Source organism: Cyprinus carpio, chromosome A8 (assembly GCF_018340385.1).
Source record: "Cyprinus carpio isolate SPL01 chromosome A8, ASM1834038v1, whole genome shotgun sequence".
Taxonomy (NCBI): domain Eukaryota; kingdom Metazoa; phylum Chordata; class Actinopteri; order Cypriniformes; family Cyprinidae; genus Cyprinus; species Cyprinus carpio.
In genome coordinates this window covers 6,246,788-6,274,441 of record NC_056579.1, presented here as the reverse complement: position 1 = coordinate 6,274,441, position 27,654 = coordinate 6,246,788, and the positions used below count along the sequence as shown (strand labels likewise).

The 27,654-nt window shown below is 35.6% G+C and overlaps 1 protein-coding gene across 4 annotated transcripts; it reads left to right on the top strand.

Moving 5' to 3' along the window:
* The first annotated feature begins 573 nt into the window (after positions 1–573).
* LOC109094744 (rap guanine nucleotide exchange factor 1-like) lies at positions 574–27,033 on the top strand. 4 transcript variants are annotated; one of them, XM_042761795.1, is made up of 25 exons: positions 574–763; positions 4,495–4,640; positions 4,761–4,939; positions 5,055–5,211; positions 5,359–5,447; positions 5,595–5,747; positions 10,815–10,935; positions 12,069–12,249; positions 12,377–12,760; positions 14,408–14,604; positions 16,057–16,221; positions 18,196–18,288; positions 20,446–20,510; positions 20,631–20,736; positions 21,255–21,330; positions 21,952–22,036; positions 22,134–22,226; positions 22,655–22,840; positions 22,922–23,006; positions 23,092–23,186; positions 24,174–24,252; positions 24,377–24,478; positions 24,554–24,651; positions 24,755–24,883; positions 25,073–27,033. In XM_042761795.1, the coding sequence occupies exons 1-25, from the start codon at positions 736–738 to the stop codon at positions 25,221–25,223; spliced, it is 3,243 nt and encodes a 1,080-aa protein (XP_042617729.1). In that variant the 5' UTR covers positions 574–735; the 3' UTR covers positions 25,224–27,033. The 4 variants fall into 4 exon arrangements, with proteins under 4 accessions (XP_042617729.1, XP_042617731.1, XP_042617730.1 ...); XM_042761797.1 differs by lacking the exon at positions 16,057–16,221 and having other exon boundaries at positions 575–763; XM_042761796.1 differs by lacking the exon at positions 18,196–18,288 and having other exon boundaries at positions 575–763.
* Positions 27,034–27,654: the final 621 nt, after the last annotated feature.

The window sequence follows — 27,654 nt, the reverse complement described above, 5'->3', positions numbered from 1 at the left end:
TTTGTGCTGTGAAGGACCATCCTCTGAGCAAAAACATTTTCTTCTGGGACTTCATCTTAGCTTGGTTACCATGAAAACCATCACCTTAATATGCTCATAATGATAATTCATATATCTAAAAAAAAAATATGTTTATTGGTAAATATCAGCAGTGGTTGTTATACCCATCTGAAGCCCAAAATATATTATATTATATAATATTATATTATATTATATTATATTATATTATTATATTATATTATATTATATTATATTATATTATATTATAATCATTTTGAGGGAATTACATACTAATATAATGTAATATAATATATTTTGGGCATCAGATGGGTATAACAACCACGGTTGATATTTACCAATAAACATATATTTTTTATAATATAATATAATATAATATAAAATAAAAAAATACAAAATAAAAAAAAAAAAAAAAACAAAATACAAAACAAATAAAATATACCTGTATTGTCAATGTGTCATTTTCGCCGTATGGGGGAGACATTACTGCAGAAATCACACACTTTCACTCCCCATCATCATCTATTGTCTCTCTCTCTCTCTCTCTCTCTCGCTCTCTCTGAGTGTGTGTGTGTGGATGGAGGAGGCAGAGCCAAACACACATACACAGAGACTAGGACCACAGCGACCGGTCTGTCTCCTTAAGATGCTGGAATAACGGCGAGAAACGAACATCTTTCGATTGTTGATCAAGACCAGCTTATTTAGTCACCAAAAATGTCTGGAAAAATAGACAGTAAGCAAGGTAAGCGAAGTGTTTACCTTTGTTTACATTTATTAAGAATTTGGAGATGAACTTCAGTTAGCCGCGTTAGCATTAGCGGCAGACGAGGGTTCAAGGCCACTGACAGGATCAAAACATCTTATTTTTAATGGCCAAACGCGACATATAAACGCCTTAGATTATATATCCAGGTCTTTAAAATTAATTTATAAGATAACCTGCTATTATTGTCTACATGAGTTTGTCTCAGACAGCTGTATTTGGGTGTGGACGGAGCTGCTTATAGCGCTGTTGTTGACTTCAGCTAGCTGTCAGACTTCTCGTTTTTATCCAATTTCTCCTGTTTGTTGTTTATTTTAAATGTGTAGTTTGCGTTTTGTTGCACTGGTTATCTGTAGAGTGTGCGTTACAGTTGTTTTGTGCTGCTATCTGGCCCTTTCTGGTCATGTGTGTTTTGTCTGGAGTCCACAAAATGTAACGTTACTATTCAGTGCATTTAAACGTACCAGTTAATGTTAATATTAATAGTCTGAATTGTTTATATGATACATTTCGCGTATATGTTGTATGAGTCCTCGTATAGTTTTAACGAGCTTGTGACAACAAGATATAAATAGTTTCTGCGTAATTTATACAGTCGAATTATATACAAATATGGACAGCTGAGCTGGGTATGAGATTCTGCTACTAACATAAACCTATGAAGATTTCTACTCATGTTTTTGTGACTGAAACAGGTTACACTGACAAGTAAAAACCAATGTCACTTCCTTTCTCGGAAGTTTGAGGCATTTACTTTAGGTTAACAGTTCACTCAGAGCTAGACAGACAGATAAACAGGCAATTTGGATTGTTTATATATATATATATATATATATATATATATATATATATATATATATATATATATATATACACAGACACACACACACACACACACACACACACACATATACACACACACATATACACACACAGTATGTGCTGAAACATTGAAATGGATGCAAAATGCCATTGCATCATCTAATAAATATATAAATAATATATATAATAAAATAAATAATAAATATATCTGTGGTTTATGCGTTTTTATGGGTTTGTTTTTTTGTGCAAGGGGGATAATTGTGTCTAAATTTTAAAGCTGTGAATTGAATAAAGCCATTTGGACTCTCATTCTGACGGCACCCATTCACTGCAGTGGATCTGTTGATGAGCAAGGGATGTAAGGCTAAATTTCTCCAGATCGGATGGCTTTTGGATGAGTCATTTTCAGCGGATTTTCTCTACTCCTTTAATAAGTTGATTCAGAAAGATTTGAATCACTTGATTCATGTAAGGCTAGTTTAGAGACAGAAAATGCAGAAATAGTTCAGTGCAAGTTTTATGTTTTACTCTCCTGCACTCAGTGACTGTATGTGTGAATTTTTTTATGAATAAAGAAAAATGTCTGTTAACTACCCTTTGAGGTTGCCAGCATTGTCGTTTCCTTTCTCTGAGGGGGGTTCTGAGAAATTTGAATCACTTGTGGGTAACTTCTTGTCAGAAGTTTGGTTGTTCATCTCTAAATGGCCCTGTGATGTAGATGCTGGTTTGCGTAGGAGGATGTTGGCCAGTGTCTTCTAGTTTAAGACATATCTCTTGAACCACACTTGTTTTAGCTGGTAGAGATGTCTGTATTATTTTAGTAACAAAAGAATCAGAATTTGAAAAAGGCATTTCTTTGCTTTTTAAGTTTATCAGGTCATGCTGATGATATTTTTGTTTTAATTTATCTTTGCCATTTTTATGATTTAAACATACAGCTGTTGTGAAATGCAGTGTTTCACAAATCTGTTTGATTGAGAATGATTGCCTTGTAGGATAAATCACAAAATAACAGTTGAAATCAGTGCAAAATGCATTACAAATTCTTGTCCAAAAACAAGTTTTCATTTACCAGACAACTTTACTTTAATGAAGCTTCCTGCATTGATGTTTTAGACTCTGAGGAGTCAGTACAGATGTTGTGGTTGACTAGTTTGTTTAAGAAGAGGATATGCAAAGAAAAAAAAAGAGGATATGAATTAGTAGATGAGGATCAAGAAGCGGATAGAAAGAGCACGTCCTCTGAAAGCACACCTTATTGGTTTACCGTGTTTTTATTAGCAGAGCCGCACATTTTCTTAGATAGTGGTTCAGGAAGTTGTCTCTCATGGGAAATTTAACCTGTTTAGATTAGCAGTCACAACAGTGACTGTGAGATAAGACTTCCATCATCATGGGTAATTCCAGTCCTGCGCAATTTTAAATGCATTAAGTTTCAGTAACCGCTGAATTTGCTGTTGTGTTTTTTTTTTTATTAGAGGTCAGATTACCAATAACAAATTTAAATGTTAATTGAAAATCTTTTCGTTCTTGGAAAATGGTCCTAAAATATTAATGATAACTCATCCAATTGCAGATTTTTGATTGTGCAAATTAAGAATGTCCTTCCTGCTTAAACCAGCAGCTTCTGACTAGCTAATAATTAGTAAATCATGTTTACACATAAGATATAAACTTGAAATTGAATTTAGCATGGATGAAAGCGTGGCTCTCTAAAGGGATAGACTTACAGTTTTTTTAAAAGCACACACTGTATAAAGGTCCAAGATCATGTCAAAAGTGTTTTTGTAAACAGAGGTTTTTATTTTTCAGAAACACGTTTCGTCAGCTAAATAGTCGGAAGGTTATTAAACGGCACGATCCATTAAACACACTGTACTGCTATCCCTCACAGCCTCATTAAGTTTGTCTCTTGGCTATTTATTAAAAGTGACAAACTATTCCTGATCCAACTTCCTGTTTTCAGTAGGAAATATATCAACACACAAAGAAAATCTTACATATTTGATATGGGTTTTCATTTTTGTGTCTCCTACTTAATCTACGCACACCCAGCTTTCAAAGCTAGTATCCACATGAGTCGAACATCCTGACAAAACTCCATTAAGCTCCCTTGTCGGAGTCTTTCCGGCTTTGATAAGAAGAATCTGTATCATATGATTTGAAAGTTCACAGAGCACTCTCGCAAACCCCGAGCTCTTCATTCCTTTAATGTGTGTGAGGATAAATTGCCCCTAAATGGTTTTGTGGCCTGCACAATAGTGTCATCACCAGAATTCATTCCAGAGCAGCACGCTCCAAGAGAGCGGTAAGTCCCACTGTGACCAATTCAGTTTGTAGTCGAAGATATTTCACTGTACACAAAGGCCTGTGTCTCATCTCGCATATATTCCCAAAATAAAGAATAAGGTTGATGTCTCATAGAGCAGTGAACTGGAAAGCTGCTGCCTAAATTACTGCAAGATGTCATGAATACTTTGGATAAGTGTAGTTATGGTTAGCTAATAACAAAATTGTTAAAAGTTTTCATTAGTTGAAATAAAACAGAAATAGAGTATAAATAGTAGATGAAAAACATAAACAAAAACTGCAAACGTTGCTTAACTGAAATAAAATAAGTTGAAGTTGAAGTAATAATAATAAAAAAAAAACCTAACACTAAAAAAAATAATGAAAATGACAAACCACATAAAAAAATACTAAAACCTAAATTAAGCTAATTCAAACTGTTAAAATATATATATATTAACAGTTTGAATATATATATATATATATATATATATATATATATATATATATGCATACACGTATATATTAACAACTACAAGCAAATAAATTTTTTTGAGCTAATTTACCTTATAATTACTTGTGTTTTTGTCTTCCTTCAGAATCCCAGCGCTCCCACTTGACGTCCTTCACAATGAAACTAAAGGACAAATTCCACTCTCCCAAAATCAAGCGAACACCATCAAACAAAAAGTCCAAACCACCACCAGAACAACCCGTGAAGTCCCCAGAGAAGACCGAGACCAAGGTATTAGAAGTTGTTAACTTTATAAACAAAGCTTTTTGTCTGAAAGCAAACAAGCACATTGTTATCATTTGACGTAATGAAGACATGGGTTTTGGTGACATTCTTTTTTACCACATTTAGAGTCTGAGTCGATTGGAGGAGCATGAGAAAGAGGTGGTCAGCGCATTGCGGTACTTCAAGACCATTATTGACAAGATGGCGGTGGACAAGAAGGTCTTGGAAATGCTTCCTGGTTCTGCTAGCAAAGTTTTGGAGGCCATCATGGGTTTGGGACAACTTGATGGCAAGATACTGAGCAGGTAAAACTGTTTTGGAGCTTGTTGAGAGAATTAGTTTCTTGTTCGCTTTCAAAAAAAAAAAAGTTTTCTGCATGTACTATATAAATATTTTACTTCCCTGTCCATCTGTCACCAGTTCGAGAGTGTCCTCCTGTCTCAGTCGACTCTATCAAAGTCTTGCAAACCTCATTCGCTGGTCGGACCAAGTGATGCTGGAGGGGGTGAATTTGGAAGATAAAGAAACAGTTGCAACCGTCACCACTGTGATCAAAGCAGTGCTGGATGGTGTGAAGGTATTAATGTTCAAGTAGAACTCTGTTATGACTTGTCTTCTGTCTGATGTCTATTCTTTACCCATATTCCAGCTGTATTTAGCCATGGGTTTTGATCTTAGTTGATAGCTTGAGTTTAAAGCTGACTTTGCCTGTGGTTTCATGTAGGAGCTGGTCAAAGTCGCCGTTGAGAAGCAGGAGCACCCCTCCCCTACGACACCTGTCAAAACCCTGCTTCCTGCCTCCAGTCCACAACGGTAAATGGAAGCCTTTTTTTGAAAAACATTAAAATTTTCAATTTAAATCCAACTTAAAATTCAGTTTACTTTAAAGTCACCAGCTGGGCTGTTGACCTGTAATAAGATGTTGTGTGTTGTTCATTTTAACCACTTTTATTATGGCAGTGTTCCAGAGCCCCCTGTCATTGAGTTGAAGGAAACTGTCTTGAATGATACCCCTACCCCAGCCGAGGCCACAGAGACCCCAAATAAGGTTCCTGATGAGGAAGTGGCCCCTCCTAAACCCCCTCTGCCTGGACTCAAAGTGCCTGAACATTGGTATGAAAACATTGTTTAGTCTAATTTTAATCTTTATGGCTTTTATATATAAAATTTAAAAGTTATATAAATAAAAATATAAAATAAATATTATATACACATAATGTTTTAATGTTATTACATATTCAATTTATTTTATATATATATATATATATATATATATATATATATATATATATATATATATATATATATATATAATATTGTATTATATATATTATATTTTAATCTATTTATTTGTTAATTTATAAATAATATTTCATTATTATTTAAATAATGTTTTCTTTTTAGTTTTTCTGTTTAATTTTTATTTAAAATTTAGTGCTAGAATAGTACTATCAGGATTTTAAACTGCTTTAAGATATACCCTAAATTTTGGGATAAAAAATTGCAAACGCTATAGAAAAAAGAAAAGAAAAAAAATGAAATGTCAGAACCTGTTGTGTTTTATGTTTATAGAAATTGCTGTTTATTTAGTGTTGCAAGCTTTATGCAGTGAAACAAGTGAGTGTGATTGTAGGTGGTACTGCACAAGGTGAGCAGTTTACAAGAGGAAATATGAAGTATGCTGTGTTATATTATCGTGCTATCTTATCTGGATTACATGCAGTAAACATTTAGATATCAGAGGTGTGATGTGGTGTGCAACAGCATGTCGTGTTATGTTTTAAGTGCTGGGCTTAGCTACAGATGATTGCACAGACCCATCTCGGGTTGCGGGAAGCCTAAAAGAAAAGGTGTGAAAGAGAGATATAAATAGTGGTGTTCTTGAGAATTTAGGTCTTTGTAGGGTGCAGCAGCGAAGGCTCAGCTTCCTCTAGCAGAGAGTCATTGACATACGGACTCTTTTCTGAGAAATGAACTTAACAGTGTCAGCTCTTCTCTGAAGACTGAAGGAGACAATAAAGTGAGAAAGAGAAACAGCAAGGAGGGATATTCTGCTATGCCACTGGCATAAAAGAGAGTTTGCTGGGGTTTCCATGTTTTTGGCGTGTTTCCAGCCTTCCAACAAGTCTGTGTCTCTGATATACAAGCTTTTTGTTGGAGATTATTTTGAGGCAAAGTTTAGCTTACCACCTGGTCTGTGCTATCAGGAGCTTGTTTTTTTTTTTGTCTGTCTATAATTTAAAGTTAGCTTGATTCTTAGTAGGGTTAATTCAAACAAAAATTAAAAATCTGTCATCCTGTCATTATTTACTCATCCTCATGTAATTTCAAACCACTACAACCTTCTTTCTGTTACTGAACACAAAAGCAGACGTTTAGCAAAATGTTCACATTGCCTTTTCCATTAATATCATTGTTAAACATTAACCCTCTGTTGTCGACAAATGCAGATACACGTTTTGTGGCATCTTCTCCTGATAACACCGAAAAGAACTTAAATTACACTTTCAGTTTTGATCATACAGATAAGAGCAATACATCAATTGAATCGGTAAAGGGTTTATTTGTATACACACATAATAATAACAAAACTTTGTCAATTTACAAAATAAAGAAAACAAACAGGGTGCGCTGTCTGCCGCTTTGGTCTGTGTGATCTTCATTTACAAACGCGTCATTAAAATTAACTGTAACTCAGCAAATACTCAACAAATAGACATGAGAGAGATATCTATAGAAAGCTTGACATGGTTACTTTTAAACTAAGCAAGTTTTATCGAAAACAAATATTCTTAAAGTGAAGTGAAAGTGACATACAGCCAAGTATGGTGACCCATACTCAGAATTCGTGCTCTGCACACAAACACACAAAACAGCACACACACATAGCAGTGAAACACACACCATGAACACACACTCGGAGCAGTGGGCAGCCATTTATGCAGCGGCGCCCAGGGAGCAGTTGGGGATTCAATGCCTTGCTCAAGGGCACCACAGTCGTGGTATTGCCGGCCCAAGACTCGAACCCACAACCTTAGGGTTAGGAGTCAAACTCTCTAACCACTAGGCCATGACTTCCCCGATCACATATTCTATATATTCTGTGATAAAGTAATCCATATGAAAACATTGCGATGTCCAGTCTTTCATGCCTCCCATCATTATATCTAAAGTAACCACGCCCACGCGCTGAGCATGCTATTGATATTACAATCATACACGTGAAGCTCGTGGCGTGTAAATGCCCATACCACAGCAAACAAAACAGTGAGACTGCACCTCAAGTTTTTTAAATGTTACTGTTCGCTTCGCGCTGAGAGGAATAAGACAGAATTCACCTCACAAAAGTCTCGCTGTGAAGAATGAAGAATGAAGAAAAAAGAATGAAGCTGCTTGATCCAACAGAGATCATAAACATGATCTCTTTATTTTATTAATATTTTATTTTACAAACTTTATTTTATTAATCTACTTGTATTTGTTTTCACATAACTTGTACAGATTTTACTAGTTCGACTTTTTCCAAACTATAATCCCTGACTAAATGTATAATCAGGTGAAACATTATGAAGTTTCATTCACAGCATCTAAATGTTTCACGATGCCAGGTTGTTGTTTTTAATGTTCTGTAACATAGACAGCAATATGATATAAAAGTAATATGAGTTATAATGGTGCTAGTCAGTATGTTGTTTGTATGTATGTATGTCAGTATGTATGTTTATAACTATATATACTGTATAGGCCCACATACAAAGCATGCTTGTGTTTATGAATGTAACTAAACTTATGTTCATTAATATCTGCTCTGCTCTGCATTGGTGTTTGTGATTGTCTGAGGTGTAAAAGTTTCAACTAAGCTGTAAATAGCACGGATAATAAATGTGCTATGTGGTAATTGTGTTCTTTTTTCCTATAAATTACTACTTAAAGGATATAAATCATCAGTGACCATTACAATAATGTTAACAAAAGATTATGTTCTTCTGAACTTTCTATTCATCAAAAAAAAAAAACTGAAAAAAATATTCTCAGCTCTTTTCAACATTAATAACAATAATAATAATAATAATAATAATAATAATAAAATGTTTTTTTGAGTAGCAAATCAGAATATTAGAATGATTTCTGAAGGATTGTGTGACTGGAGTAATGATGCTAAAAAATCAGCTTTGAAAGTCAGCTTTGATTGTTCCTAATAAACTGTTTAACTGCACTTGCAAGTTAATCTCAAGTTATTTTGTGGGATAATTAAATATATTCTAAATAAGCTACAAACATAAAAATATATACATTTATTTTGTCCTCACAATCTTTCTTGTAACTCTTCCCTCTCAGTCACACACCTGGCTGAAAGGCTCATTATGCAGCTCATTATGCGGGCCTTTGTCTTCTCAGGCGTGAATCACACTAATATTCATGGTCAATCACGCCCACTCGCATATGCCCTTTCGAAAACAAAAAGTGTCTTAGAAAATGTAAATCAATCTATTGTTTTCTGTGAGTCGGAAAACAAGATGTATTTCACATCATTTTGAAGCAAAAACTCTAGGCTACAAGCTCCAGGTTTGACAGTCTTGTGAACAAATGTTCTGTATGTGTTTTATGACCTTATTTCAGTGATTTCAAAATTGTAGTTTTTCACTACCCACGCATAAACGTTGTTTTCTCAAAAACACAGTCATGTACATACATGCTATTTATACATTACTTTAGCCAAGTATATACTTAAAACAAACTTAAAAAAATCAAAAAATTCATATCATTAAAAACAACTCAAAAAACCCACAAAACACCCTCGGACTCCTATTAATGGTTTACTTGAATAATTAATGGTAAACTCAAAATTATTAATAAAACATAATACTCACATCTATTAATGGTTTACTTGAATAATTAATGGAAAATTTAGAAGCAGTGTTAACTTCATTGAGAAATAATTGAAGGCAACGTGCCATTAATTTAATTTGTAAATTTTTATTTTAATATTGATATTGACTATGGGAATTTTGCTGATATTGTGAAAACCCTGTGGTGCAAATAAAATGTTGTAGCAGTGTGAATATTTGTGCAAATGATTTTTGAGAGCTGCTATTTAGATTTAGAAACAGAATTGTACACTTCAATTATTTAAAACCTAAATTTTGACATCCAGCGTTATCAAAATTATTGCACTTCATTTCATTAGCAAGCGAGTTTTCGCACAATCTGTCAAGGTGTCTGAAATTGAACAAGGCTGCTACATTTAACTGCGCACTTGCTGTTAGGACGAGCTGCTTTTCAAATTGGTAACAAATATTCACATTAGAAGAACATAACCATAATGTTGAAGTTGTGATCAATGAACTGACTTTATCTGGAAAACTGACTTTTTGACCATATGAAACTATATGCACTAGTATACTTGCATACTTCAATTTTAATACTGCAAGTTAAATCTCTGATGAAAGTTCTGCATGCGCAGTGCAACGCCCTGATGAATAATGAAATTTGTTGTTGTCTGTTTTCAGTCATGGTTGCAGCCCTTATATCCCAAATGCACTGAGAAGCACAGTTAGCTCACTGAAATGGCATGTAGATGCTTTCATGGCCAACAGCCAAACGTCTCACAGCCGAAAATGAGTTTACATCAGTCAGACTGTTAAAATAAATGGCCGTGTTAGGACTACGACAGATCCTCCAGGTGTTTTATAGTTTCTCTTCATAGCGAGAACTTTGTTTAATCTCCATTCAAGTCTCTCTTCTGGTGAAACAATTTAAGACTGACCTGGTATTTGCCTGACCTGGTATGTTGAGACTGGTTATTTAGAATATAATCGTCTGTATTTGTAAATGTCAGCCAGCTGTACTCTACATTCACTATGAGTCAGTCCTTCTGCTAGTTGCTCTGCTGTATGACTTGAGTGTTATCAGCTGTTTTGGGGCGACGGAGCAACTAACCAGACTGACTGAATGACTGATTTATGAAGTTGTGGTTTGTGGTTCCAGAGCTGGATTCCACTTTCGCTTTGCAAAAATGTTCCTGGTCGCTTGGGGGGGATTGGTTTCGGATTTTCATGACACGGAATTTGTCTGTAGGTGTCTTGATTGACAGCTTGTATAAGACTAATTTACTTGTCAGTATGACTATAGTTAATCTGTTTGATGCTAGCATTGGCTAAACAAACTCTCCTTTTGCAGTCCACCGGCTCTCCCCCCAAAGAAGCGTCAGTCAGCACCGTCTCCCACAAGGATAGCCGTGGTTGCTCCAATGAGTCGCGCCACAAGTGGATCAAGTCTTCCTATTGGTATCTGTCGACAGGTGAGATTTTGGTGTTCCCTTGATGCTCCAATCTGCAACTTAAGAGCCTAATGTGGGCCTAATGTTACACATTTTGGGATAGTTTTGGTTTTAAAATGTGTGTGTTAAAACTAAATTAAATATGAATGAATATATATATATATATATATATATATATATATATATATATATATATATATATATATATATATATATATATATATATATATATATATATATATGATTGTATTTTTTATTCCAGATATTTCATTGGTATAGTACAAAAACCACATCAGGATTTTAAAAGGCATTAGGACATGTCCCAAATGAAATTAAAAATTGCAAACCCAATAGAAAATGAATAACAGTGGCTCAATGTCTTACTCTTTCCCCAAAATTTAGTAACAAGTCAGAATTAATGCATTGAACATGCATTGAAAGATCACTCAGTTGTCAGTAGATGGAGCGGCTTTTAAAAGGATAGTTGACAAAAAATTTAAATTCTGTCATCATTTATTGATCCTAATATGTCTATGTGACCCTGGACCACAAAACCAGTCTTAAGTTGCTGGGGTATATTTGTAGCAATAGCCAAAAATACATTGTATGGGTCAAAATGATTGATTTTTCTTTTATGGCAAAAATCATTAGGAAATTAAGTAAAGTTCATGTTCCATGAAGATATTTTGTAAATTTCCTACTGTAAACATATTAAAACTTAATTTTTTATTAGTAATATGCATTGCTTAGAAATTCAATTGGACAAATTTAAAGGGGATTTTCTCAATATTCTTATTTTTTTGCACCCTCAGATTCCAGGTTTTCAAATAGTTGTATCTCGGCCAAATATTGTCCTATACCATACATCAATGGAAAGCTTATTTATTCATGGTGTATAACTTTTGAAAAATTGACCCTTATGACTGGTTTTGTGGTCCAGGGTCACATATAATCTGTGGAGCACAAAAAGGAATTTGAAAGGACATTTTAACTGTTGTTGTTCATGAAGTGAAAGTCATGGTGTCCAAAGACATTATTTTCAAAATCTTTTGATGTCGAAGAGAAAAGTTCATACCGGTTTGAAGCATCAACATGAACAAATATTTCATGTTTGATTGTTTCTTGAGGTTAACTGTTCTTATTTTCATCTAAAGGAATATGAGGCAGAGGCCTTACAGAGGCGTTTTTCAGGAGGCAGTCACTCCTATGGAGGGGAATCGCCACGACTGTCCCCATGTGGCAGCATCAGCATTTTGAGCAAATCAGATGAACAGCTGTCATCTTTGGAGCAGGACAGCGGACAGTGCTCTCGTAACACCAGCTGTGAGACCCTTGGTGAGTCTTTAAATCATTGTTGAGAAAGCTATTTTGAAACGATAGCTTGTCAGACTACATGCCCCAAGAGTGGTTTAAATATATTGATGAGTTTTATATTCTCTGTTTTGTCCCCTTGTTTACTCAGACACAGCAGAGAACTACGACCCTGACTATGACTTCCTACATCAGGACCTGTCTAGCATTGACCAGATCCCTCCTGCACACACAGGGGGCTGTCTGAGCCCACTCCCCGAGTCCCACAATGAATCATGCTCCTCCCCTGTTCAGCTTCAATCGATACCTCCCGCTCTCCCGAAGAAGGAACGGCGACCCCCTCCGCCTCAGGTGGAACGACTGTACTCTCAATATGACAATGTTCCTGATGAGGACATGCAGACCCCATCATTCCCCCTCTTTGCTTCGATGCCACCCTCCAACCCTGGAGTATTTATGGGAAACTTTGGCCCTGCTGAGAACGCACAGACCCCTCAGAGCCCTCCACCCTTGCCAGAGAAGAAGAGTCGCCATAGTGAGTATGAGAAATTTAGATATGTTGTTTGTAGGATAGCAAGTCAGAGTAAGAAACGCTTGTTTAGTCAGATCTGATAGCCTTGTGGGCAGCGCTATGACATGTAGCACTGTTGCACTTTGGGAAAACCAATTCACAACAAGTTATGGTGTATAACTGTCTACATACTGTCCTCTCATAATAAAGGCAAAAAAAAATAAAAGTAAAAATCTTACAAATGAAAAATAATTATAATAAAATATAAATAATAGTAAAAAAAAATTATAAAATAGTTACTTATGTCTCTATTTTCAGACCGTTTCCCTGTGTCAGCACAAGGTTGACATTCAAATTTAAAAAAATTAATTACTGAATAATTTTAAAATGTCTTTTCTTCCATATTGTGACGTGCGTCTTAGTAAAACAGATTACTGAAAAAGAAAAAATGTATGGCGGGGACTTGGTTCCATCCATCAGTTGTTGATTGAGGCATATCTGAATGCGAACTTATTTAAGGGGGTTAACAAAATGATTGAAGAAGTCCGGCATTCACCACCAGAGAGAAGTCTGTCATTTATGATTGAGCTATGTACATTTTTATAAAAAAAAATAGGTCGATATACCAATATACCAATGAATCATTCACAATAAGATCAGAAACATACATGTACAAAATAGGGTGAATTTTCATTTCATACCAACTTTAAAAGCAGCATTTAATCTTTGAGTATTATCACCAAACAGGTAGTTCAAGCCCTGGCTTTTTTGTTTGTCTTCAGACTGAGCTGTTTGCACAGTTCACTAAATTCCTTGTGTAATCTATGCGAGGAATGACGCAGTATGGCAAAGCCAGTTTTTCTCTGTAAAGCCCCTCTGTGTCGGGTAGGGGATGAGAAGCAGTGATGTCATCTTCAGTGTGAGGTCAGATGGCATAATGCCATTGTTGGAGAAATCTCTTTCTCTGTGAATACAGTTCAAGGCCTCACCCAAGCCGGCAGGAAATGAGCTCTTGCTGAAAGACTCTTGTTTGGAGGGAGGGATGATTGAATCATCTTGTAATTCACACATGAGCGGTGTGGCTTGATAGAAGAGTTTATCTGAGGCCACACGCGCACAGAGGATGCTGAGCTGTTTTTTTCTTTTACATTTTAACAACTCACAATTACAGAGCATTACAGACATGTTCAATTTATTTTTGAGCCTTTTGGTAATCTTCATATTCCAAAATAATATAGGACATAAACCTACTATTTATTTATTTATAATTAAATGTGTATGTTACATAATTTAAAATTATTGTAAAATATTGTTAATATTACAAATAACATTTATTTTTAGAAAATTTAGATGAATACACGCGTATGTCAGCTGTTTTATACAGATTCATCCTAGTTAGCAGATTATTGAATATTGAGCGTCAATGTTAATTTGCATACTGCATACATATGGGATTATGACCAAATACTGCTTAATTTAGCATATAAACAGAATAAAATGCTGAATGACTATGAATGATTCATGCAGTAAACTGTGCCTTCACACCCTCTTAGAGTATCAAAGCATTTTAGCATCATAACCTTTACCTTCTTTATGCATGTGCTAGTTTTTAGCACCTGTCTGCCTATGTTTTGATTTAACCTATTTACTTTTTGCCTCGTTTACCCGCAGTACTGAAGTACATGCAGTTTATGGAGGACTATTCTGAGCCACTGCCTTCCGTTTTCTACCAGACTCCACAGAGTGAAAGCATTTACGAGCAGCGCAATAGGAAGCGCTTTAAGGAAGTGTACGGTCTCAGCGACTCCTTCAGCAGCAGTGACGAGACCCTCCCTCCGCCAGCACTGCCACCCAAACAGAGACAACTGGTGAGAGCTAGATCACTGCCGTCGGTGCTGCGCCCACACACGCTGTTGAGTCTGTCTCATTCTCACCCTCCCTAGACGTTGATGCAATGTTTTTCTTCCTACTGAGAGTCACCATTAATCATAATGGTAGCAGTATTATATTTCCCGTAGAGTCAGATTATTGCTTGTATTAAGTTGCTTGTAGCAAAGCATTCATTCTGTTTTGGTCTTACTGAAGAGCAAGTGTTGCCTTGGGCAATCCGTGTCGTATTATGCCAGTAAAACTACGTCTTCATCTTACATCATCTATTTTCTCATTGTGTGAACGTGTTTGATGTTTATTCAGCTAATGCCTATGAGAAACAGCTCAAATGAGAGTAAAATGTTGTAACATCCTTTAAATCTTGTGCTATTCCTGGCTGTGTAGCACCTGCAGCTCTGCATATCCTTTTGTGGCATCTCAATGATAAAAACAAGCGACTGAAGTTTATTTTTAACAAGGTTCTTGGTTATTTTTGTGACACTTTTTAGAACAGAGACTTGTTTTGTTTTATGGCCCTCTAATGCAGTTTTACAAAGAGACTGTTATAAAAGGATGGTACATTTTTACACCTAATAAATTATATAAATGCATATAGGACCCAGAGGGAAATCTAAAAACTTGCAAACAGGCATGAAAAAAAAATTACTTAGAAGTCACAATGCAAGGGTTAGAAATATAGTCTATGTTTCTAGTCCATTTTTTATATATATATAAAATTTATTTATTTTAATTAATGGGGTTAGTTTTATATATGGGGTCTAAGTTTTTTGACTAGAAACTGAAAAGAGAATCTTAATGGATTTTTTATTTCAGTGCTTTGTACTGTACTTCTGCCCTCATTCTTGTCTTACTTACCCATCTACCTCACTTCATTTAACTTGGTTTCCACTGTTTTCTCTCTCATTCCGTGTGACTGAGCAGAAGGATTCATCGAGGTGTGTTGCTTAGTTTTGGTATAAAACTTAGGTATAAAGTTAACCCTATGTGCTAGTAGCTGTACTAGGCACAAGTTTAGCCATTCATTTGTGCTTTTAGTTTTAGTAATTTCCTGTTTTTGTTCCTACGCTCTAACTAGCAAACACAAGCAGTTACCAGGCAAAAAATAGAAACCTTTATCTCCCAATATTTTCCACAATTCTTTCACATAATGTTCTTTCATGCTTCAAAGTAGACTTTCGACTGAATAGACGTCATATTTAACTGGACACAAATAAAAAATAGTATTCAAATAGGGCTTTTAAGGCCTTAGGTCACGTCTGATTTTCACAAACTATGATTAAAAATGTTTTATTTGTGTCACATTGAATATGCCGTCTGCGCTGACTTAAGTCCATTTTTTCGTTCGGCTCGCATCTGCTCAGTAACCTATACTGTGCATGAATCTCTGGCCTTTTTTCTCTTCCTTCCTCCACTCTTATCTTCCCTCCTAGGCTTCCTCACACTCTGCGTCTCCTTCCTCCTCATCTTCCTCCTCTCTGTCGTGTCAACTGCAGCAGTGTGCGTCTGGGCCTGGCCCTGGTGAGACAGAAAGCGCTTTCAGCCTTTCTGCATCTAACTCCTCTCTGAACCGCCAGGGCTCCCTGCCTGTCCCTACGGTGAGTCTCGCTTGCCTTTTGCTGGCCTCTAACCCATTAACCCATCTTTTTAAACTAATAAAGCCTTTAATATCTTCTATAAAGCCTAATTTAACAGCAGTACCTGCAAAGTGTATATGGTTTAGATGAGTTTAGGTTTTAGGAACCATTTGTTAAGTTTTAGAGGATTAGTTCACCCAAAAATGAAAATATGCTGAAAATGTAAGGCCATCCAAGATGTAGATGAGTTTGTTTCTTCACCAAAACAGATTTGGAGAAATTTAGCATTGCATCACTCATCAATGGATCTTCTTCAGTGAATGGGTGCCGTCAGAATGGTGAGCAAGAGATGAAATGCTAATTTTCTCTAAACCTGTTCTGATGAAGAAAATCAGCTCATCTACATCTTGGATGGTATAAGGGTGATGACATTTTCAGCTAATTTTAAATTTTGGATGAACTTTAATAACTATGATGCAGCATTTTAAACACTGCAGTTATGATTGTGAAGTTTTTCCAGTTGTCTTCACATGCTGTGAAGTAGCACAAACATGCAAACACCGCTGATTGTCTAATTATTGACTCTGTGTAGGTGTGTGTGCCAGCGGCTACAAAAGGAAACATAAAAGCTCACATGAATCACAGGTGCTGTAGCCTGTAGGCAGCAAATAGTTTACAACCTTAATTAACGGCGGCACTGCCTTGTTAGGGTTCAGTGATTGATTGATTTATTTTTTTCCTGTACACGCCTCTTAAGAGATCTAAAGAGTCAAAAGCATGTACCATACAGGGATCCTGCAACTGTGACCTGCTGAAAAGCTCAGGTTAAACATGCATCATCCTGCAGGGACTCGTCGGGCTCCCCGCTGTTAGGTGACTGAGCTGCCTGTTATGATGTTATGTCTGCTGAGCTGTATCCTCTGACTAAGTCTACTGAATCACAAGGAACTCTTTTCATTACCTCTTATTGGAAAAGGGTCTACTAAATATAGGTGGTCTGTCTCGGGGTTGGTAGCTGGTAATCTTTGTTTCTTTATATAAGAGATATATATATATATATATGTATGTATGTGTGTGTATATATATATATATATAAATATTTTTTTTTTTTTACTGTAGACTTTTTGTTGTTTTTGTTTTATTAATCTTTAATTTATAATAATAGATTATTGTTGTTATTATTTTCTTTAATATAAATTTGAACTTATTTTTATTATATTTTAATTATACTTTGATAATAAAATAAACAATATTACATAGAATAGTAATGGGCAATACATTTTTAGTTAAACACTAAAGTAAAAAGACAAATTTTTACCTTTTATTTTTTACATAAAAACAAAAAATCCAGTCAAAAAAAAACAAAAAACTTTGAGATAATAGTTACTCTATTACGTTAGTCTACACTGTAAACACACGGCTTGTTGCAACTGCTCACATTATAATCAATGAAGCTGTCTGCTCAAGAGTCTGACGTCGATACACTTATAATGTAGATGGCTATGTTGATTAGAATGGGAGTAATATAGATTTATTACATGATAAATGATGCTTGCTTCCATATTTAGAGACTGTGTTAGGCTAATAAATGATATTATTTGGTGGGGGGATTGTTTATTGTGGTAGTTATGTATAAATATAATCATGTATTGAACATTTGATGTCTTTTATCATATTTATTTTCCTGAAGTTGAGCAGCAAGTCACCTCAGGCCTTGCATTACATTAATTTTACCACAATTAAGAGTGTTTCATGCAGTCCACTTTAACGCAATCCAGCTTCATGTAGTAATATCAGTCTAATGCACAACGTTATGCCAAGTTTCCAGAGGCTGGTCGTGCTGTATCTTGCTTTGCTACCAAGTGTCCTTTGATTTAAGGCCCACCTAAGCAATAGATTCCCTCTGCCAAGTTTAGTACAGCTGTTTTTCATCTTTACACCTTTACTCTGACGCCTGTCAATGCTTGTGCTGTCCTCACTCTTGTATTCTTGTAGAGCGAAAGTGCTAATGATGAAGGTGGGGAGGGTGAATACGTCAATCTGTATTCATCCAGCCAAGCCAATGGAGATGTGACTCTCTCCAATGGAGTAAGTAACAGCATGTCAGCGTTTGCAGCCGACATGCAGGTGCCCTCACATGCTGCGCTTGTGCTGTGTGTGACTGTAATGCTTGGCTTTGCATCATGAGACTGGCTAAATTGCAAATTTTACTTAACACTTGCCGTCAAGACATACTTTATGCAGTCAAAAGAGACAAACAAGAAATCTCTAGCATGCTAATCTGAGCTTTTGTCGTAACCGGCCGTGACTGTCAGTATTGTTGCAAAAGAAATTTTTCTGGGTGGCACTGCCCACAGTAAGATTTCATTGGTTAAAAAAAAAATCCTGCTCTATATTGCTGGAAATGAAACAACATAGGATGTATTTTTGTGGCTTTGTGCAGGATTTTGCATGCAGTGTGGCCAAAAAAAACTACTTGGGCAGAAAAAAGAAGCCTGTAGTTTTTCAGTGACTTTGTCACTTTTTGTGCAGACGTTGTTGTGAAATCGAGTTGCTCGGATAGAATTCGAGAACTGAAAAGAGGAATTGTTGATTTGATGATTGTGTGCTTTTCAAAAAACCTGCAGCTGCAGCAGTAATTATTAAAACTCCTGAACAGATCATCAGATTCATCCCAATGAAGGTCATCTGAGTGGTTACAGACAGTGTTATAATGCTACACAGTCATTTCAACATCAATACAGCAAGATTTCATTTTACATTGGCTTTAAAATATGATGATTGACTATTCACACCAAATTTTCAACATTCTCCGAATGAAGTGAAAAGGAATTGAATGAATTGTATACAAACAATTAAAAAGTAGGGCTGGGCGATATATCTAACGATATAATCATGCGCATCTAGTCAGTAAATCTGGTTCCCTGATTACCGCTAAATCGCCATCACCTGCTTTCAAATGGAGTGGCATTTAATAGACAGAGCCGTAGATCACTGACAAGCTACGCAATATCGCGTTGATTATCGAAGGCGATTCATCTGCGATAATGAACGCGATATTGCGTACCTTGTCAGTGATCTACGGCTCTGTCTATTAAATGCCGGTCCATTTGAAAGCAGGTGATGGCGATTTAGCGCTAATCAGGGAACCAGATTTACTGACTAGATGCGCATGATCATATCGTTAGATATATCGCCCAGCCCTATTAAAAAGCAAAAGCAATATTCGTCAAAACAATGAATGATTGCAGTGCAATATATTTGGTGTATATGTGAATGTAATTAAGTAACATATTTAATAAGTATATACAAAAACTGTGATGTATAGTCACATAAGTATATTTTCCCCAGTGATGCTTTGTGTTTGATTATAAATTAACAGCTTAGCGCAAATGATTTATCTAACCTCATGTTTGATAATTATTGATAATCACTTTATGATGCATGTCATGGGTATTAAGGCACTTTCTGTAAAGCTGATATATATATAAACTACAATTTAAATGTATGGGGTCAGTAATTTAAAAAAAATAAACACTTTTATTTAGCAAGGATGTGTTAAATTGATGAAAAGTTATATTAAAAACCTTTGCATTTCAGAAAATGTCTATTTCAAATAAATACTTTCCTTTTGATATCTCTAATCATCCAGTAATCCTGAAAAATATGTATCACGATTTCCACTGAAATATTAAGCAACACAGAATAAGAAGAAATAATAACAACAACAAGAAATGTTTCTTGAAGCTCAAATCATATTAGAATGATTTCTAAAGGATCATACAACAAATAATACAATAATAAAGAAGAAAAAAAATCATTACCACCACAACAATAAAAAACACACACTTAAATAAATTCAAACAAAAAAAAAAAAAAAAAATTACTGTTTTATGTAATAAAAATGCAGCCTTGGTGAGCATAAGAAACTTAAAAAAATCTTTCTGGCCCCAAACTTTTAAGAGTAGTGAATATAGTTATTCAGTGATAGTGACTTACTGTATTGTAATGTGTTATCAGTATACCCCTATCCTGTGTTGAGTGTTTTGTGAAATGCAGAACTATCACCTTGTGCTGTTCCCTGTATTATTTTTTTTATTTTTTTACATTTTACTAAAATGTAAAATCCAGCTGTTCTGTTCCTGTGAAGCATTTTGCCAGTGACGTCTCATTTTTCACCCCATTCTTCTCTGGGTGGAGTGATGGTCTTGATAGTCCTTAAATATTTTTTTCTGTAATTGCCAGGACTCTTCTTGTGATGCTGAGGACTCGGCTTCAGAACACAGCAAAGATCCAGCTGACAGAGAAGGGTAACTTTCATTGCTTTAAAGAAATACTTTTTGAATTTGGCTCTTTTATTTTTCCTCCCACCAGCAAATGCATTTTCTTTCATGTTTTGTATTTTTGCTAACCTACCCTCTCATTCACAGCTGGAAGCAGAAGTGTGTGGATTCAGATTTGACCTCAGAAGAGGTGAATGAGCTCTACCTGATGGACCACGACGAGATCATGTCTCGCTTAACACTAAAGCAAGAGGTAAAACATATGTGAAATAGAAATGGCAAGCTTTAATTTTAGAAGTCTGTATTGATTTGCATTGGTTGCAATGATAGTCAGAGTGCTAGTGTGCTCTCTGCTGCCCTCTGCCTGTGAATTAAAGCCACTGCAGTGCCTCTGTGGTGAACCCCAGTATTGAAGTACATGTGACACTGCGAGGTCAGACCTACTGCAGCGAGAATACATAAGAGAGTTAATAAGTGGACCACTTGTACTTTGCAATAAGACAGGAAATATGACTTTAGTGAGCAGGCATGCTTCTTCCTGTTCCATTCTGCTTTTGAAAACAAGTCTTGAACATCCTGATATCTCTGCATGTGTTGGGGTTCAGTTAACCCTAAAATTTACAGGACTTCCTTAAGACCAACTGGTTTTTCAACTAGTAGATTTTAAAAATATTATTTTGCACATCCCTGTAAGAAGTTATATTTAGGAGCTGATTACATGAAAAGCTCTAACTTGTTGAAAACTGCAAAATCCTAATCTGTGTTTCTCAGAACGATGACGGCCCTGATGTCAGAGCTGGCTCAGGAGATATTTTAGTGGTTCACGCCACCGAAACAGACCGCAAAGGTAAGAATAATCCCTTCTAATCTGAAGGAGTCTGTTCATTTGTGTTAAATATTTCTTTATTTAATAACACGTGCATTCAACAAACTCTGGGATTCAAAAGGTAGCTATTCATCTACCGTTCAAAAGTTTGAGGTCAGAAAAAAAAAAAAGTTTAAAGAAATTAATACTTTTATTTAGGATGTATTAAAATGGTCAAATGTGACAGTAAAGACTTCTACATTGTTAAAAAAAATGAATGCTTCGTACAAATACTGTTATTCTTTGATAAAAATTCTGTTTATCAAAGAAATGTATCATGGTTTCCACAAAAATATTAAGCACCAATTTAATTAGCAAATTATCACATTAGAATGATTTCTGAAGGATCATGTGACACTGAAGACTGTAGTAATGGTGCTGATAATTCAGCTTTGCATCACAGGAATAAATTACATTTTAAAATAGAAAACAGTTATTTTAAAATGTAAATAATATTTTACAATAATACTGCTTTTAATGTATCGTTCACCCCAAAGTTTTGAACGGTGGTGTAATTTATTTATTAATTTAATCTCTTTCTTGTTCTTAAATCTTAACCTATAATTATGATTAAATAAATGTATCTTATGTTCTCTTTTGTAGATGGAGTTTTATACTGTGAAGCTTTTTTGACCACATACCGAACGTTTCTAACCCCAGAGGACCTCATTAAAAAGCTCCGCTATAGATATCCTTTATGATGGTGCAGGAGGGCACTTTATATGTCTTTTCATTACTAACCTTTGTACACTCCAAGCTTCTTTTTCACCCTTAACTCTGAGCACATTTACCAGATTTTCTCTCAGCTCTGACATTATCAAACAACGAGCTAGTAAAGACACCTTCTTCGTGCTGGTGCGCGTCGTGGATGAGCTTTGGTGAGCTGGAACTCATTCAAATCAAATATCAAATGCACACTTTACAAAGGGATACACACACACACACACACACACACACACACACACACACACACACACACACACATATATATATATATATATATATATATATATATATATATATATATATATATATATATATATATATATATATATATATATAAATCCAGTTAAATTACTTAAATTACTGTGCAAGTTGTTAAAGGGGTTTTACTTGATGATATGCTGTGTTAATGCCAGATACATCCAAGGTTGGAATACCCTAATATTAGAAGTTTACAGTAGAAGCATCTTGAGTCCTGAAGGCACTGACACAGTTACTCCACACTATTTACTCCTAGGCCCATGTGATGTCACAAAAAAAAAAAAAAAAACATAAATGTAAACCCTTATTTGTGTGTCAACAGTTTGGTGGAGCTGACAGAAGACATCCTGAAGCAGCTGATGGAGCTTGTGTTCAATCTGTTGTGTAATGGTGAGCTCACCCTGGCCCGGGTTCTGCGCAAGAACATCCTAGATAAAGTCCAGCAGAAGAAGTTGCTGCAGTACACTAATTCCCTCAAAACGCTGGCTGCACGAGGTGTGGCCGCCAGGTAATGCTCACCTAGATCATCTTTCTTTTTAAAATTGTTAGTTTAGAGTGAACTGAACTGATTTTGAGTGTTTGTTAACAGGCCTGGCACTCTGCATGACTTCCGTAGTCATGAGATCGCAGACCAGCTGACTCTCCTCGACGCAGAGCTGTTTTATAAGATAGAGGCACGGCTTCTCTAATGTCATTCATCAAGCTTCCTACCTTTAAAGTTTCAGGGTTTTCCAACAACTTTTTCCTGTCTGTCTGCAGATCCCAGAGGTGTTACTTTGGGCAAAGGAACAGAATGAGGAAAAGAGCCCCAATCTGACCCAGTTCACAGAGCACTTCAACAACATGTCATACTGGTATGATGCTCTGATTCTCAAGCTGCTGTAAAACTTTTAGCGTTTAAGAAAAGAAACGTCAGGTGCCACAGCACAGCCAGAAAACTAGGCTTATGGAACAAGACTATTGGCTTGCAGCATAAAGTCTGGTCCATATTAAAGCTATCCATGTTAATATTCTGCAAAACCTTCACACTTAGGGGCCGTTTACACGACAACATTTTTAGCCAAAAACGCGAAACTTTTTATGCATTTTGCCTGTTCGTTTACAAGATAGCAGCATTTTGGGGACTGAAAACGCATATTTTTGAAAACGGGTTTCAACGGGTTTTTTTGAAAACACCACCGTTATCGTTTCTGTGTAAACACCCAATATAGTCATCTTTGAAAACGGTGACGTCATGCGCGTGCGTAGTACGTGTTAGGTATGTAGACATGCGCAGTACGTGTCAATTTTAAAGGTAAGCGCAAACAAACATACACAACATTGGCGGAGTACTTGGTACTGTTGTTGCTGCCCAAGAGTTTGCTAACGCTTCTTCAGAAAAGTATGGATTTATTTCACCAATATTACAACCAACAGCAGAGACACATCATATACAACATATAACCGTCACTTCCTTACAGGTACTTTTTACCAGTAAGGTGACAGCGCCAACTACTGGCCTGGCATAGGTAATACAGCGTTTTTGGGCGTTTTCGCAGATATGTGTTAACGCGAATCGCTTTGAAAACGCTGTCATGTATACATTTTTGACTACATCGTTGTCATGTAAACGTAGCCTTAGAAACTGGCAATTTTGTATTTTTGTGTTTCAAAAAATTAATTGGTCACCACAGGACTATTTAAAACTAAGTAAAGGCAGTTAAAATTGGTGAAAATGATACACAGTTTCTTTAAACATTGTATAAATTTGAACCCAAAATTGTATGTCGATGGAGAAGAAATGTTTATGGACATGTTAATGAGTATACTGTACATTATATGTTTATTATTCTCTTTTTTAAGGTTCGGTCCTTAATAATCCAGCAAGAGAAAGCCCAGGATCGGGAAAAACTACTACTAAAGTTTATCAAAATTATGAAGGTACAAAATATTTTGGAAGAATTTAATCTGAATCTAATGGTTTATTTGCTTAATTTATAAAAAAAAAAAAAAAAGAAAGAAATAAAGAAAAAAAACCTTGAACCTTTGTCTCTCTGGAATTTAGCACTTAAGAAAACTCAATAACTTCAACTCCTACTTGGCAATATTATCAGCGCTGGATTCAGCGCCTATCAGAAGACTGGAATGGCAGAAGCAAACGTCAGAGGTAAATCACACACCCTTTCTCTAAATTGTTTTAGTGCTCAGTTGATCATCACGGTAACTGATGTTATCTTCACAGGGTTTAGAGGAATATTGCACTTTAATTGACAGTTCCTCCTCCTTCCGGGCGTACAGAGCAGCTTTGGCAGATGTGGAGCCACCATGTATACCGTATCTGTAAGAACAGATGTTAAGCATTAAAAAGCACATTTTGTATTGAGTTTCAAATGTCATATTTCGTCTATAACTGCTATTTCCCCTATTTTGCCACAAAATACAGAGGCCTCATTCTCCAGGACTTAACTTTTGTGCATCTTGGGAATCCTGACCTCATCAATGGAAAGATAAACTTTTCCAAACGCTGGCAGCAGTTCAATATCCTGGACACTATGAGGCGCTTCCAGCAAGTGTGAGTACTTGGACAACATGAAACCCCTTCGACTTCCATAATCAAGTGAAAACAAATGACTTAGGACTTGATTTTATCAATTCGAATTGGATTGTGAAAACTTGCCTAGAGATGTCTTTTTAATAGAAGTCTCTTCACATTTCATATTTTTTCAGCGTTTTGCATGACTTCTACTTTTCTTTCTCCCAGGCACTATGACCTCAAACACAACGACGACATTGTCTCATTCTTCAACGACTTCAGTGACCATCTAGCCGAGGAGGCATTGTGGGAGCTCTCTTTGAAGATCAAACCTCGCAACATCACTCGCCGGAAAACAGAACGAGAGGAAAGGACGTAGCTCGCTCGGCTAGAACAACAAACCGCTTTTGAAAGCCAATCTCTGAAGTTGCAAGAGACAGCGATCAGAAATTACTGTAATGGCAGCTACGAGACTGGAAACAATACTGTATTTCTGTTACAGTTTACTGAAACTTTTTTTAGCAAAAAAAAAAAGAAATAAAAGTTGATTAGATTTTATTTTGTAATTGCACTGCATCTGAACCTGTGTGTAAATTTGAAGTGGAACAGTGGCAAGCGCAAAGACAGAAAGCATGACTCTGATATGTGAGATTACGTGGTTGGAGATCCCTGGGATTTACGCTGATATTCCAGGACCGTCTCGCCATCTGGATGTTTGCCGTGCAATCTGGAAAAACAACTGCGACTCCAACTGCAAACTGATACCACGATGCCTCAGTGGGCACTTTGGCTGTTGAAGTTCCTTGAAGACTGATATTTTTATTTATTTATTTTGTATGTAACAAATGCACATAAAGACTCTTTGGGTTTAGGGGGGTTTGCTGTAAGCTTAGCTGCTGGATTGAACAGCTTGAAGCTTGTATGATAATAGGTCATTATGAGGACGCACAGTCACTGTTATTAATAGCACTATCAGGATTTTGTTGCTTATTCTGCAAGATTAACACAGCTTAATTCAAAAGGCGCTTTTCTGGATTTGAGTTTCAAATTTTGTTTCTAAAATTCTTCAAACAAGGGTGCCAATTTTAATGTGCATTAAGTTCAAGTAACTATGGAAACCTGTCCCCCCAATAGATAAAAAAAAGACAGTTGCGACTTTTCCCACAATTTGGGTTTTCTCACAGTTCTGAGAAAAAAAGTCAGAATTGCAAGATATAAACTCAGAATTCTGAGTTTATATCTCTCAATAGAATTTTTTTTGTTGTTGTTGTTAGTTCCATGGAATATTTTTTTTTTCAAAGGTAATTGCATGTTGCAACTTCTCTCACAACTCTGACTTTTTTCTCACAACCTTCTTGCAATTATGAATAAAAATGTCAGAATTGAGAGATAGTATCTCACAATAACAAGGAAAAAATCAAGACCTGTGAGATTAAAAAGTTGCAATTACCTTCTTTTTTTATTCAGTGGTGCAAACAGGCTTTCGTAATTATCTATATTTTTATATTTCTGTTTACATTGAATTCATACTTATTTCTGAAATGTCAGGCTATTTAAAATCAGTTGTCTTCCAATTACAGTTAATTGCTAATAATCAGGGAAACTCATTGTTTTGTTAATCGTGCATGTAATTTATTTGTGTATTTATGTTTGTAGATTAACAATATGCTTTTCTAAGATCATCCGCATCATTTGCAAAGGACGTTTTGTCTTCACCGGTGTGCTTTTTGTAAGAAAGATTTTAGGAGTTGTGTTGTCTGGTACATTTCAATACTTTGCACAAAATAATCACATTTCTGTAGATCTCCCAGAGCCATAGCAGTGATCAAAGACCTACTATCAAGTGCTTGAAGCTGTTCATGAAGTGGTGTCAGTGTGAGTAGTTTTATATAATGCAGTTTTCCTTTTGTTTTTTAAAAGGATTTTACATAGAAATTTGCAGAGAGATTTACTCTGTTGTTGTGAGATGTGATCAAATGTGCACTTTGAAGTTGCTTGTGGGAAACCCATTCAAAACTGTTAGAAAACAGTTTGAAGTGGACATGCATATGAGCCTGAACCCCTGCAACAACGCTTACCACATATCACCAGTTTGAACATAATAATGATTCAGTTGCATATAACATACAACTGACATGTACCTCTGTACACATAACCCTGTGAAACCTGGTAAAATAATATACAAATCATCAATGTCTTTGTTTTGTGTGTGTGTGGGATCCATTTGTTCTGGTTAGGGGACAACAAAGAATTCAGGAAAAGCTGAGACAGTCTTTAAAATCTGTGTGAATAATTAAATATGTATTTAAGGGCATGTGAATAATATTGTGTAGATTAACATTTCTCAATCAAAATTTTCACAGATACCCAATAACTTAAAGTATCCAATCTTACCTCCTAAGCCAATAATACAAAATGAATGATTTATTAGGTGTTTTTCACAAGTTGAAATGAATATTTATAGTTTATATGAATGCATATATTGTTCTTAAAATAATTGTAATTACAATCAAAATTCTCAAATGTTTCTTGTAAAATAGTAGAGTTGCAAAGAGTTGGAAAACATTTTGAGGTAGGAGAGTGGTGTGTGTGTGCGTGTCAGTTGTGATTTTTCAATGGTTTTGAAAGATAGAATACAAACACACAAACTATTATATTATCTAACGTATCTAACCGTTATCATTTTATGTAAAACGAGAAAGCACTAATCTTTACAGTATGTTTACACCTATGGCTGTCAATAAAAGAAATAAATCACTAATAATATAATTAATTCCTTTCAGTATTTAAGAAAGCAGACTAAAACAGCA

Coding starts and splice junctions, on each gene's coding strand:
- LOC109094744 (XM_042761795.1), top strand. CDS start 736: ATGTCTGGAAAAATAGACAGTAAGCAAG. Junction 4,641..4,760: donor CAGAGAAGACCGAGACCAAG/GTATTAGAAGTT, acceptor TACCACATTTAG/AGTCTGAGTCGATTGGAGGA. Junction 20,737..21,254: donor GCTTAACACTAAAGCAAGAG/GTAAAACATATG, acceptor TGTGTTTCTCAG/AACGATGACGGCCCTGATGT.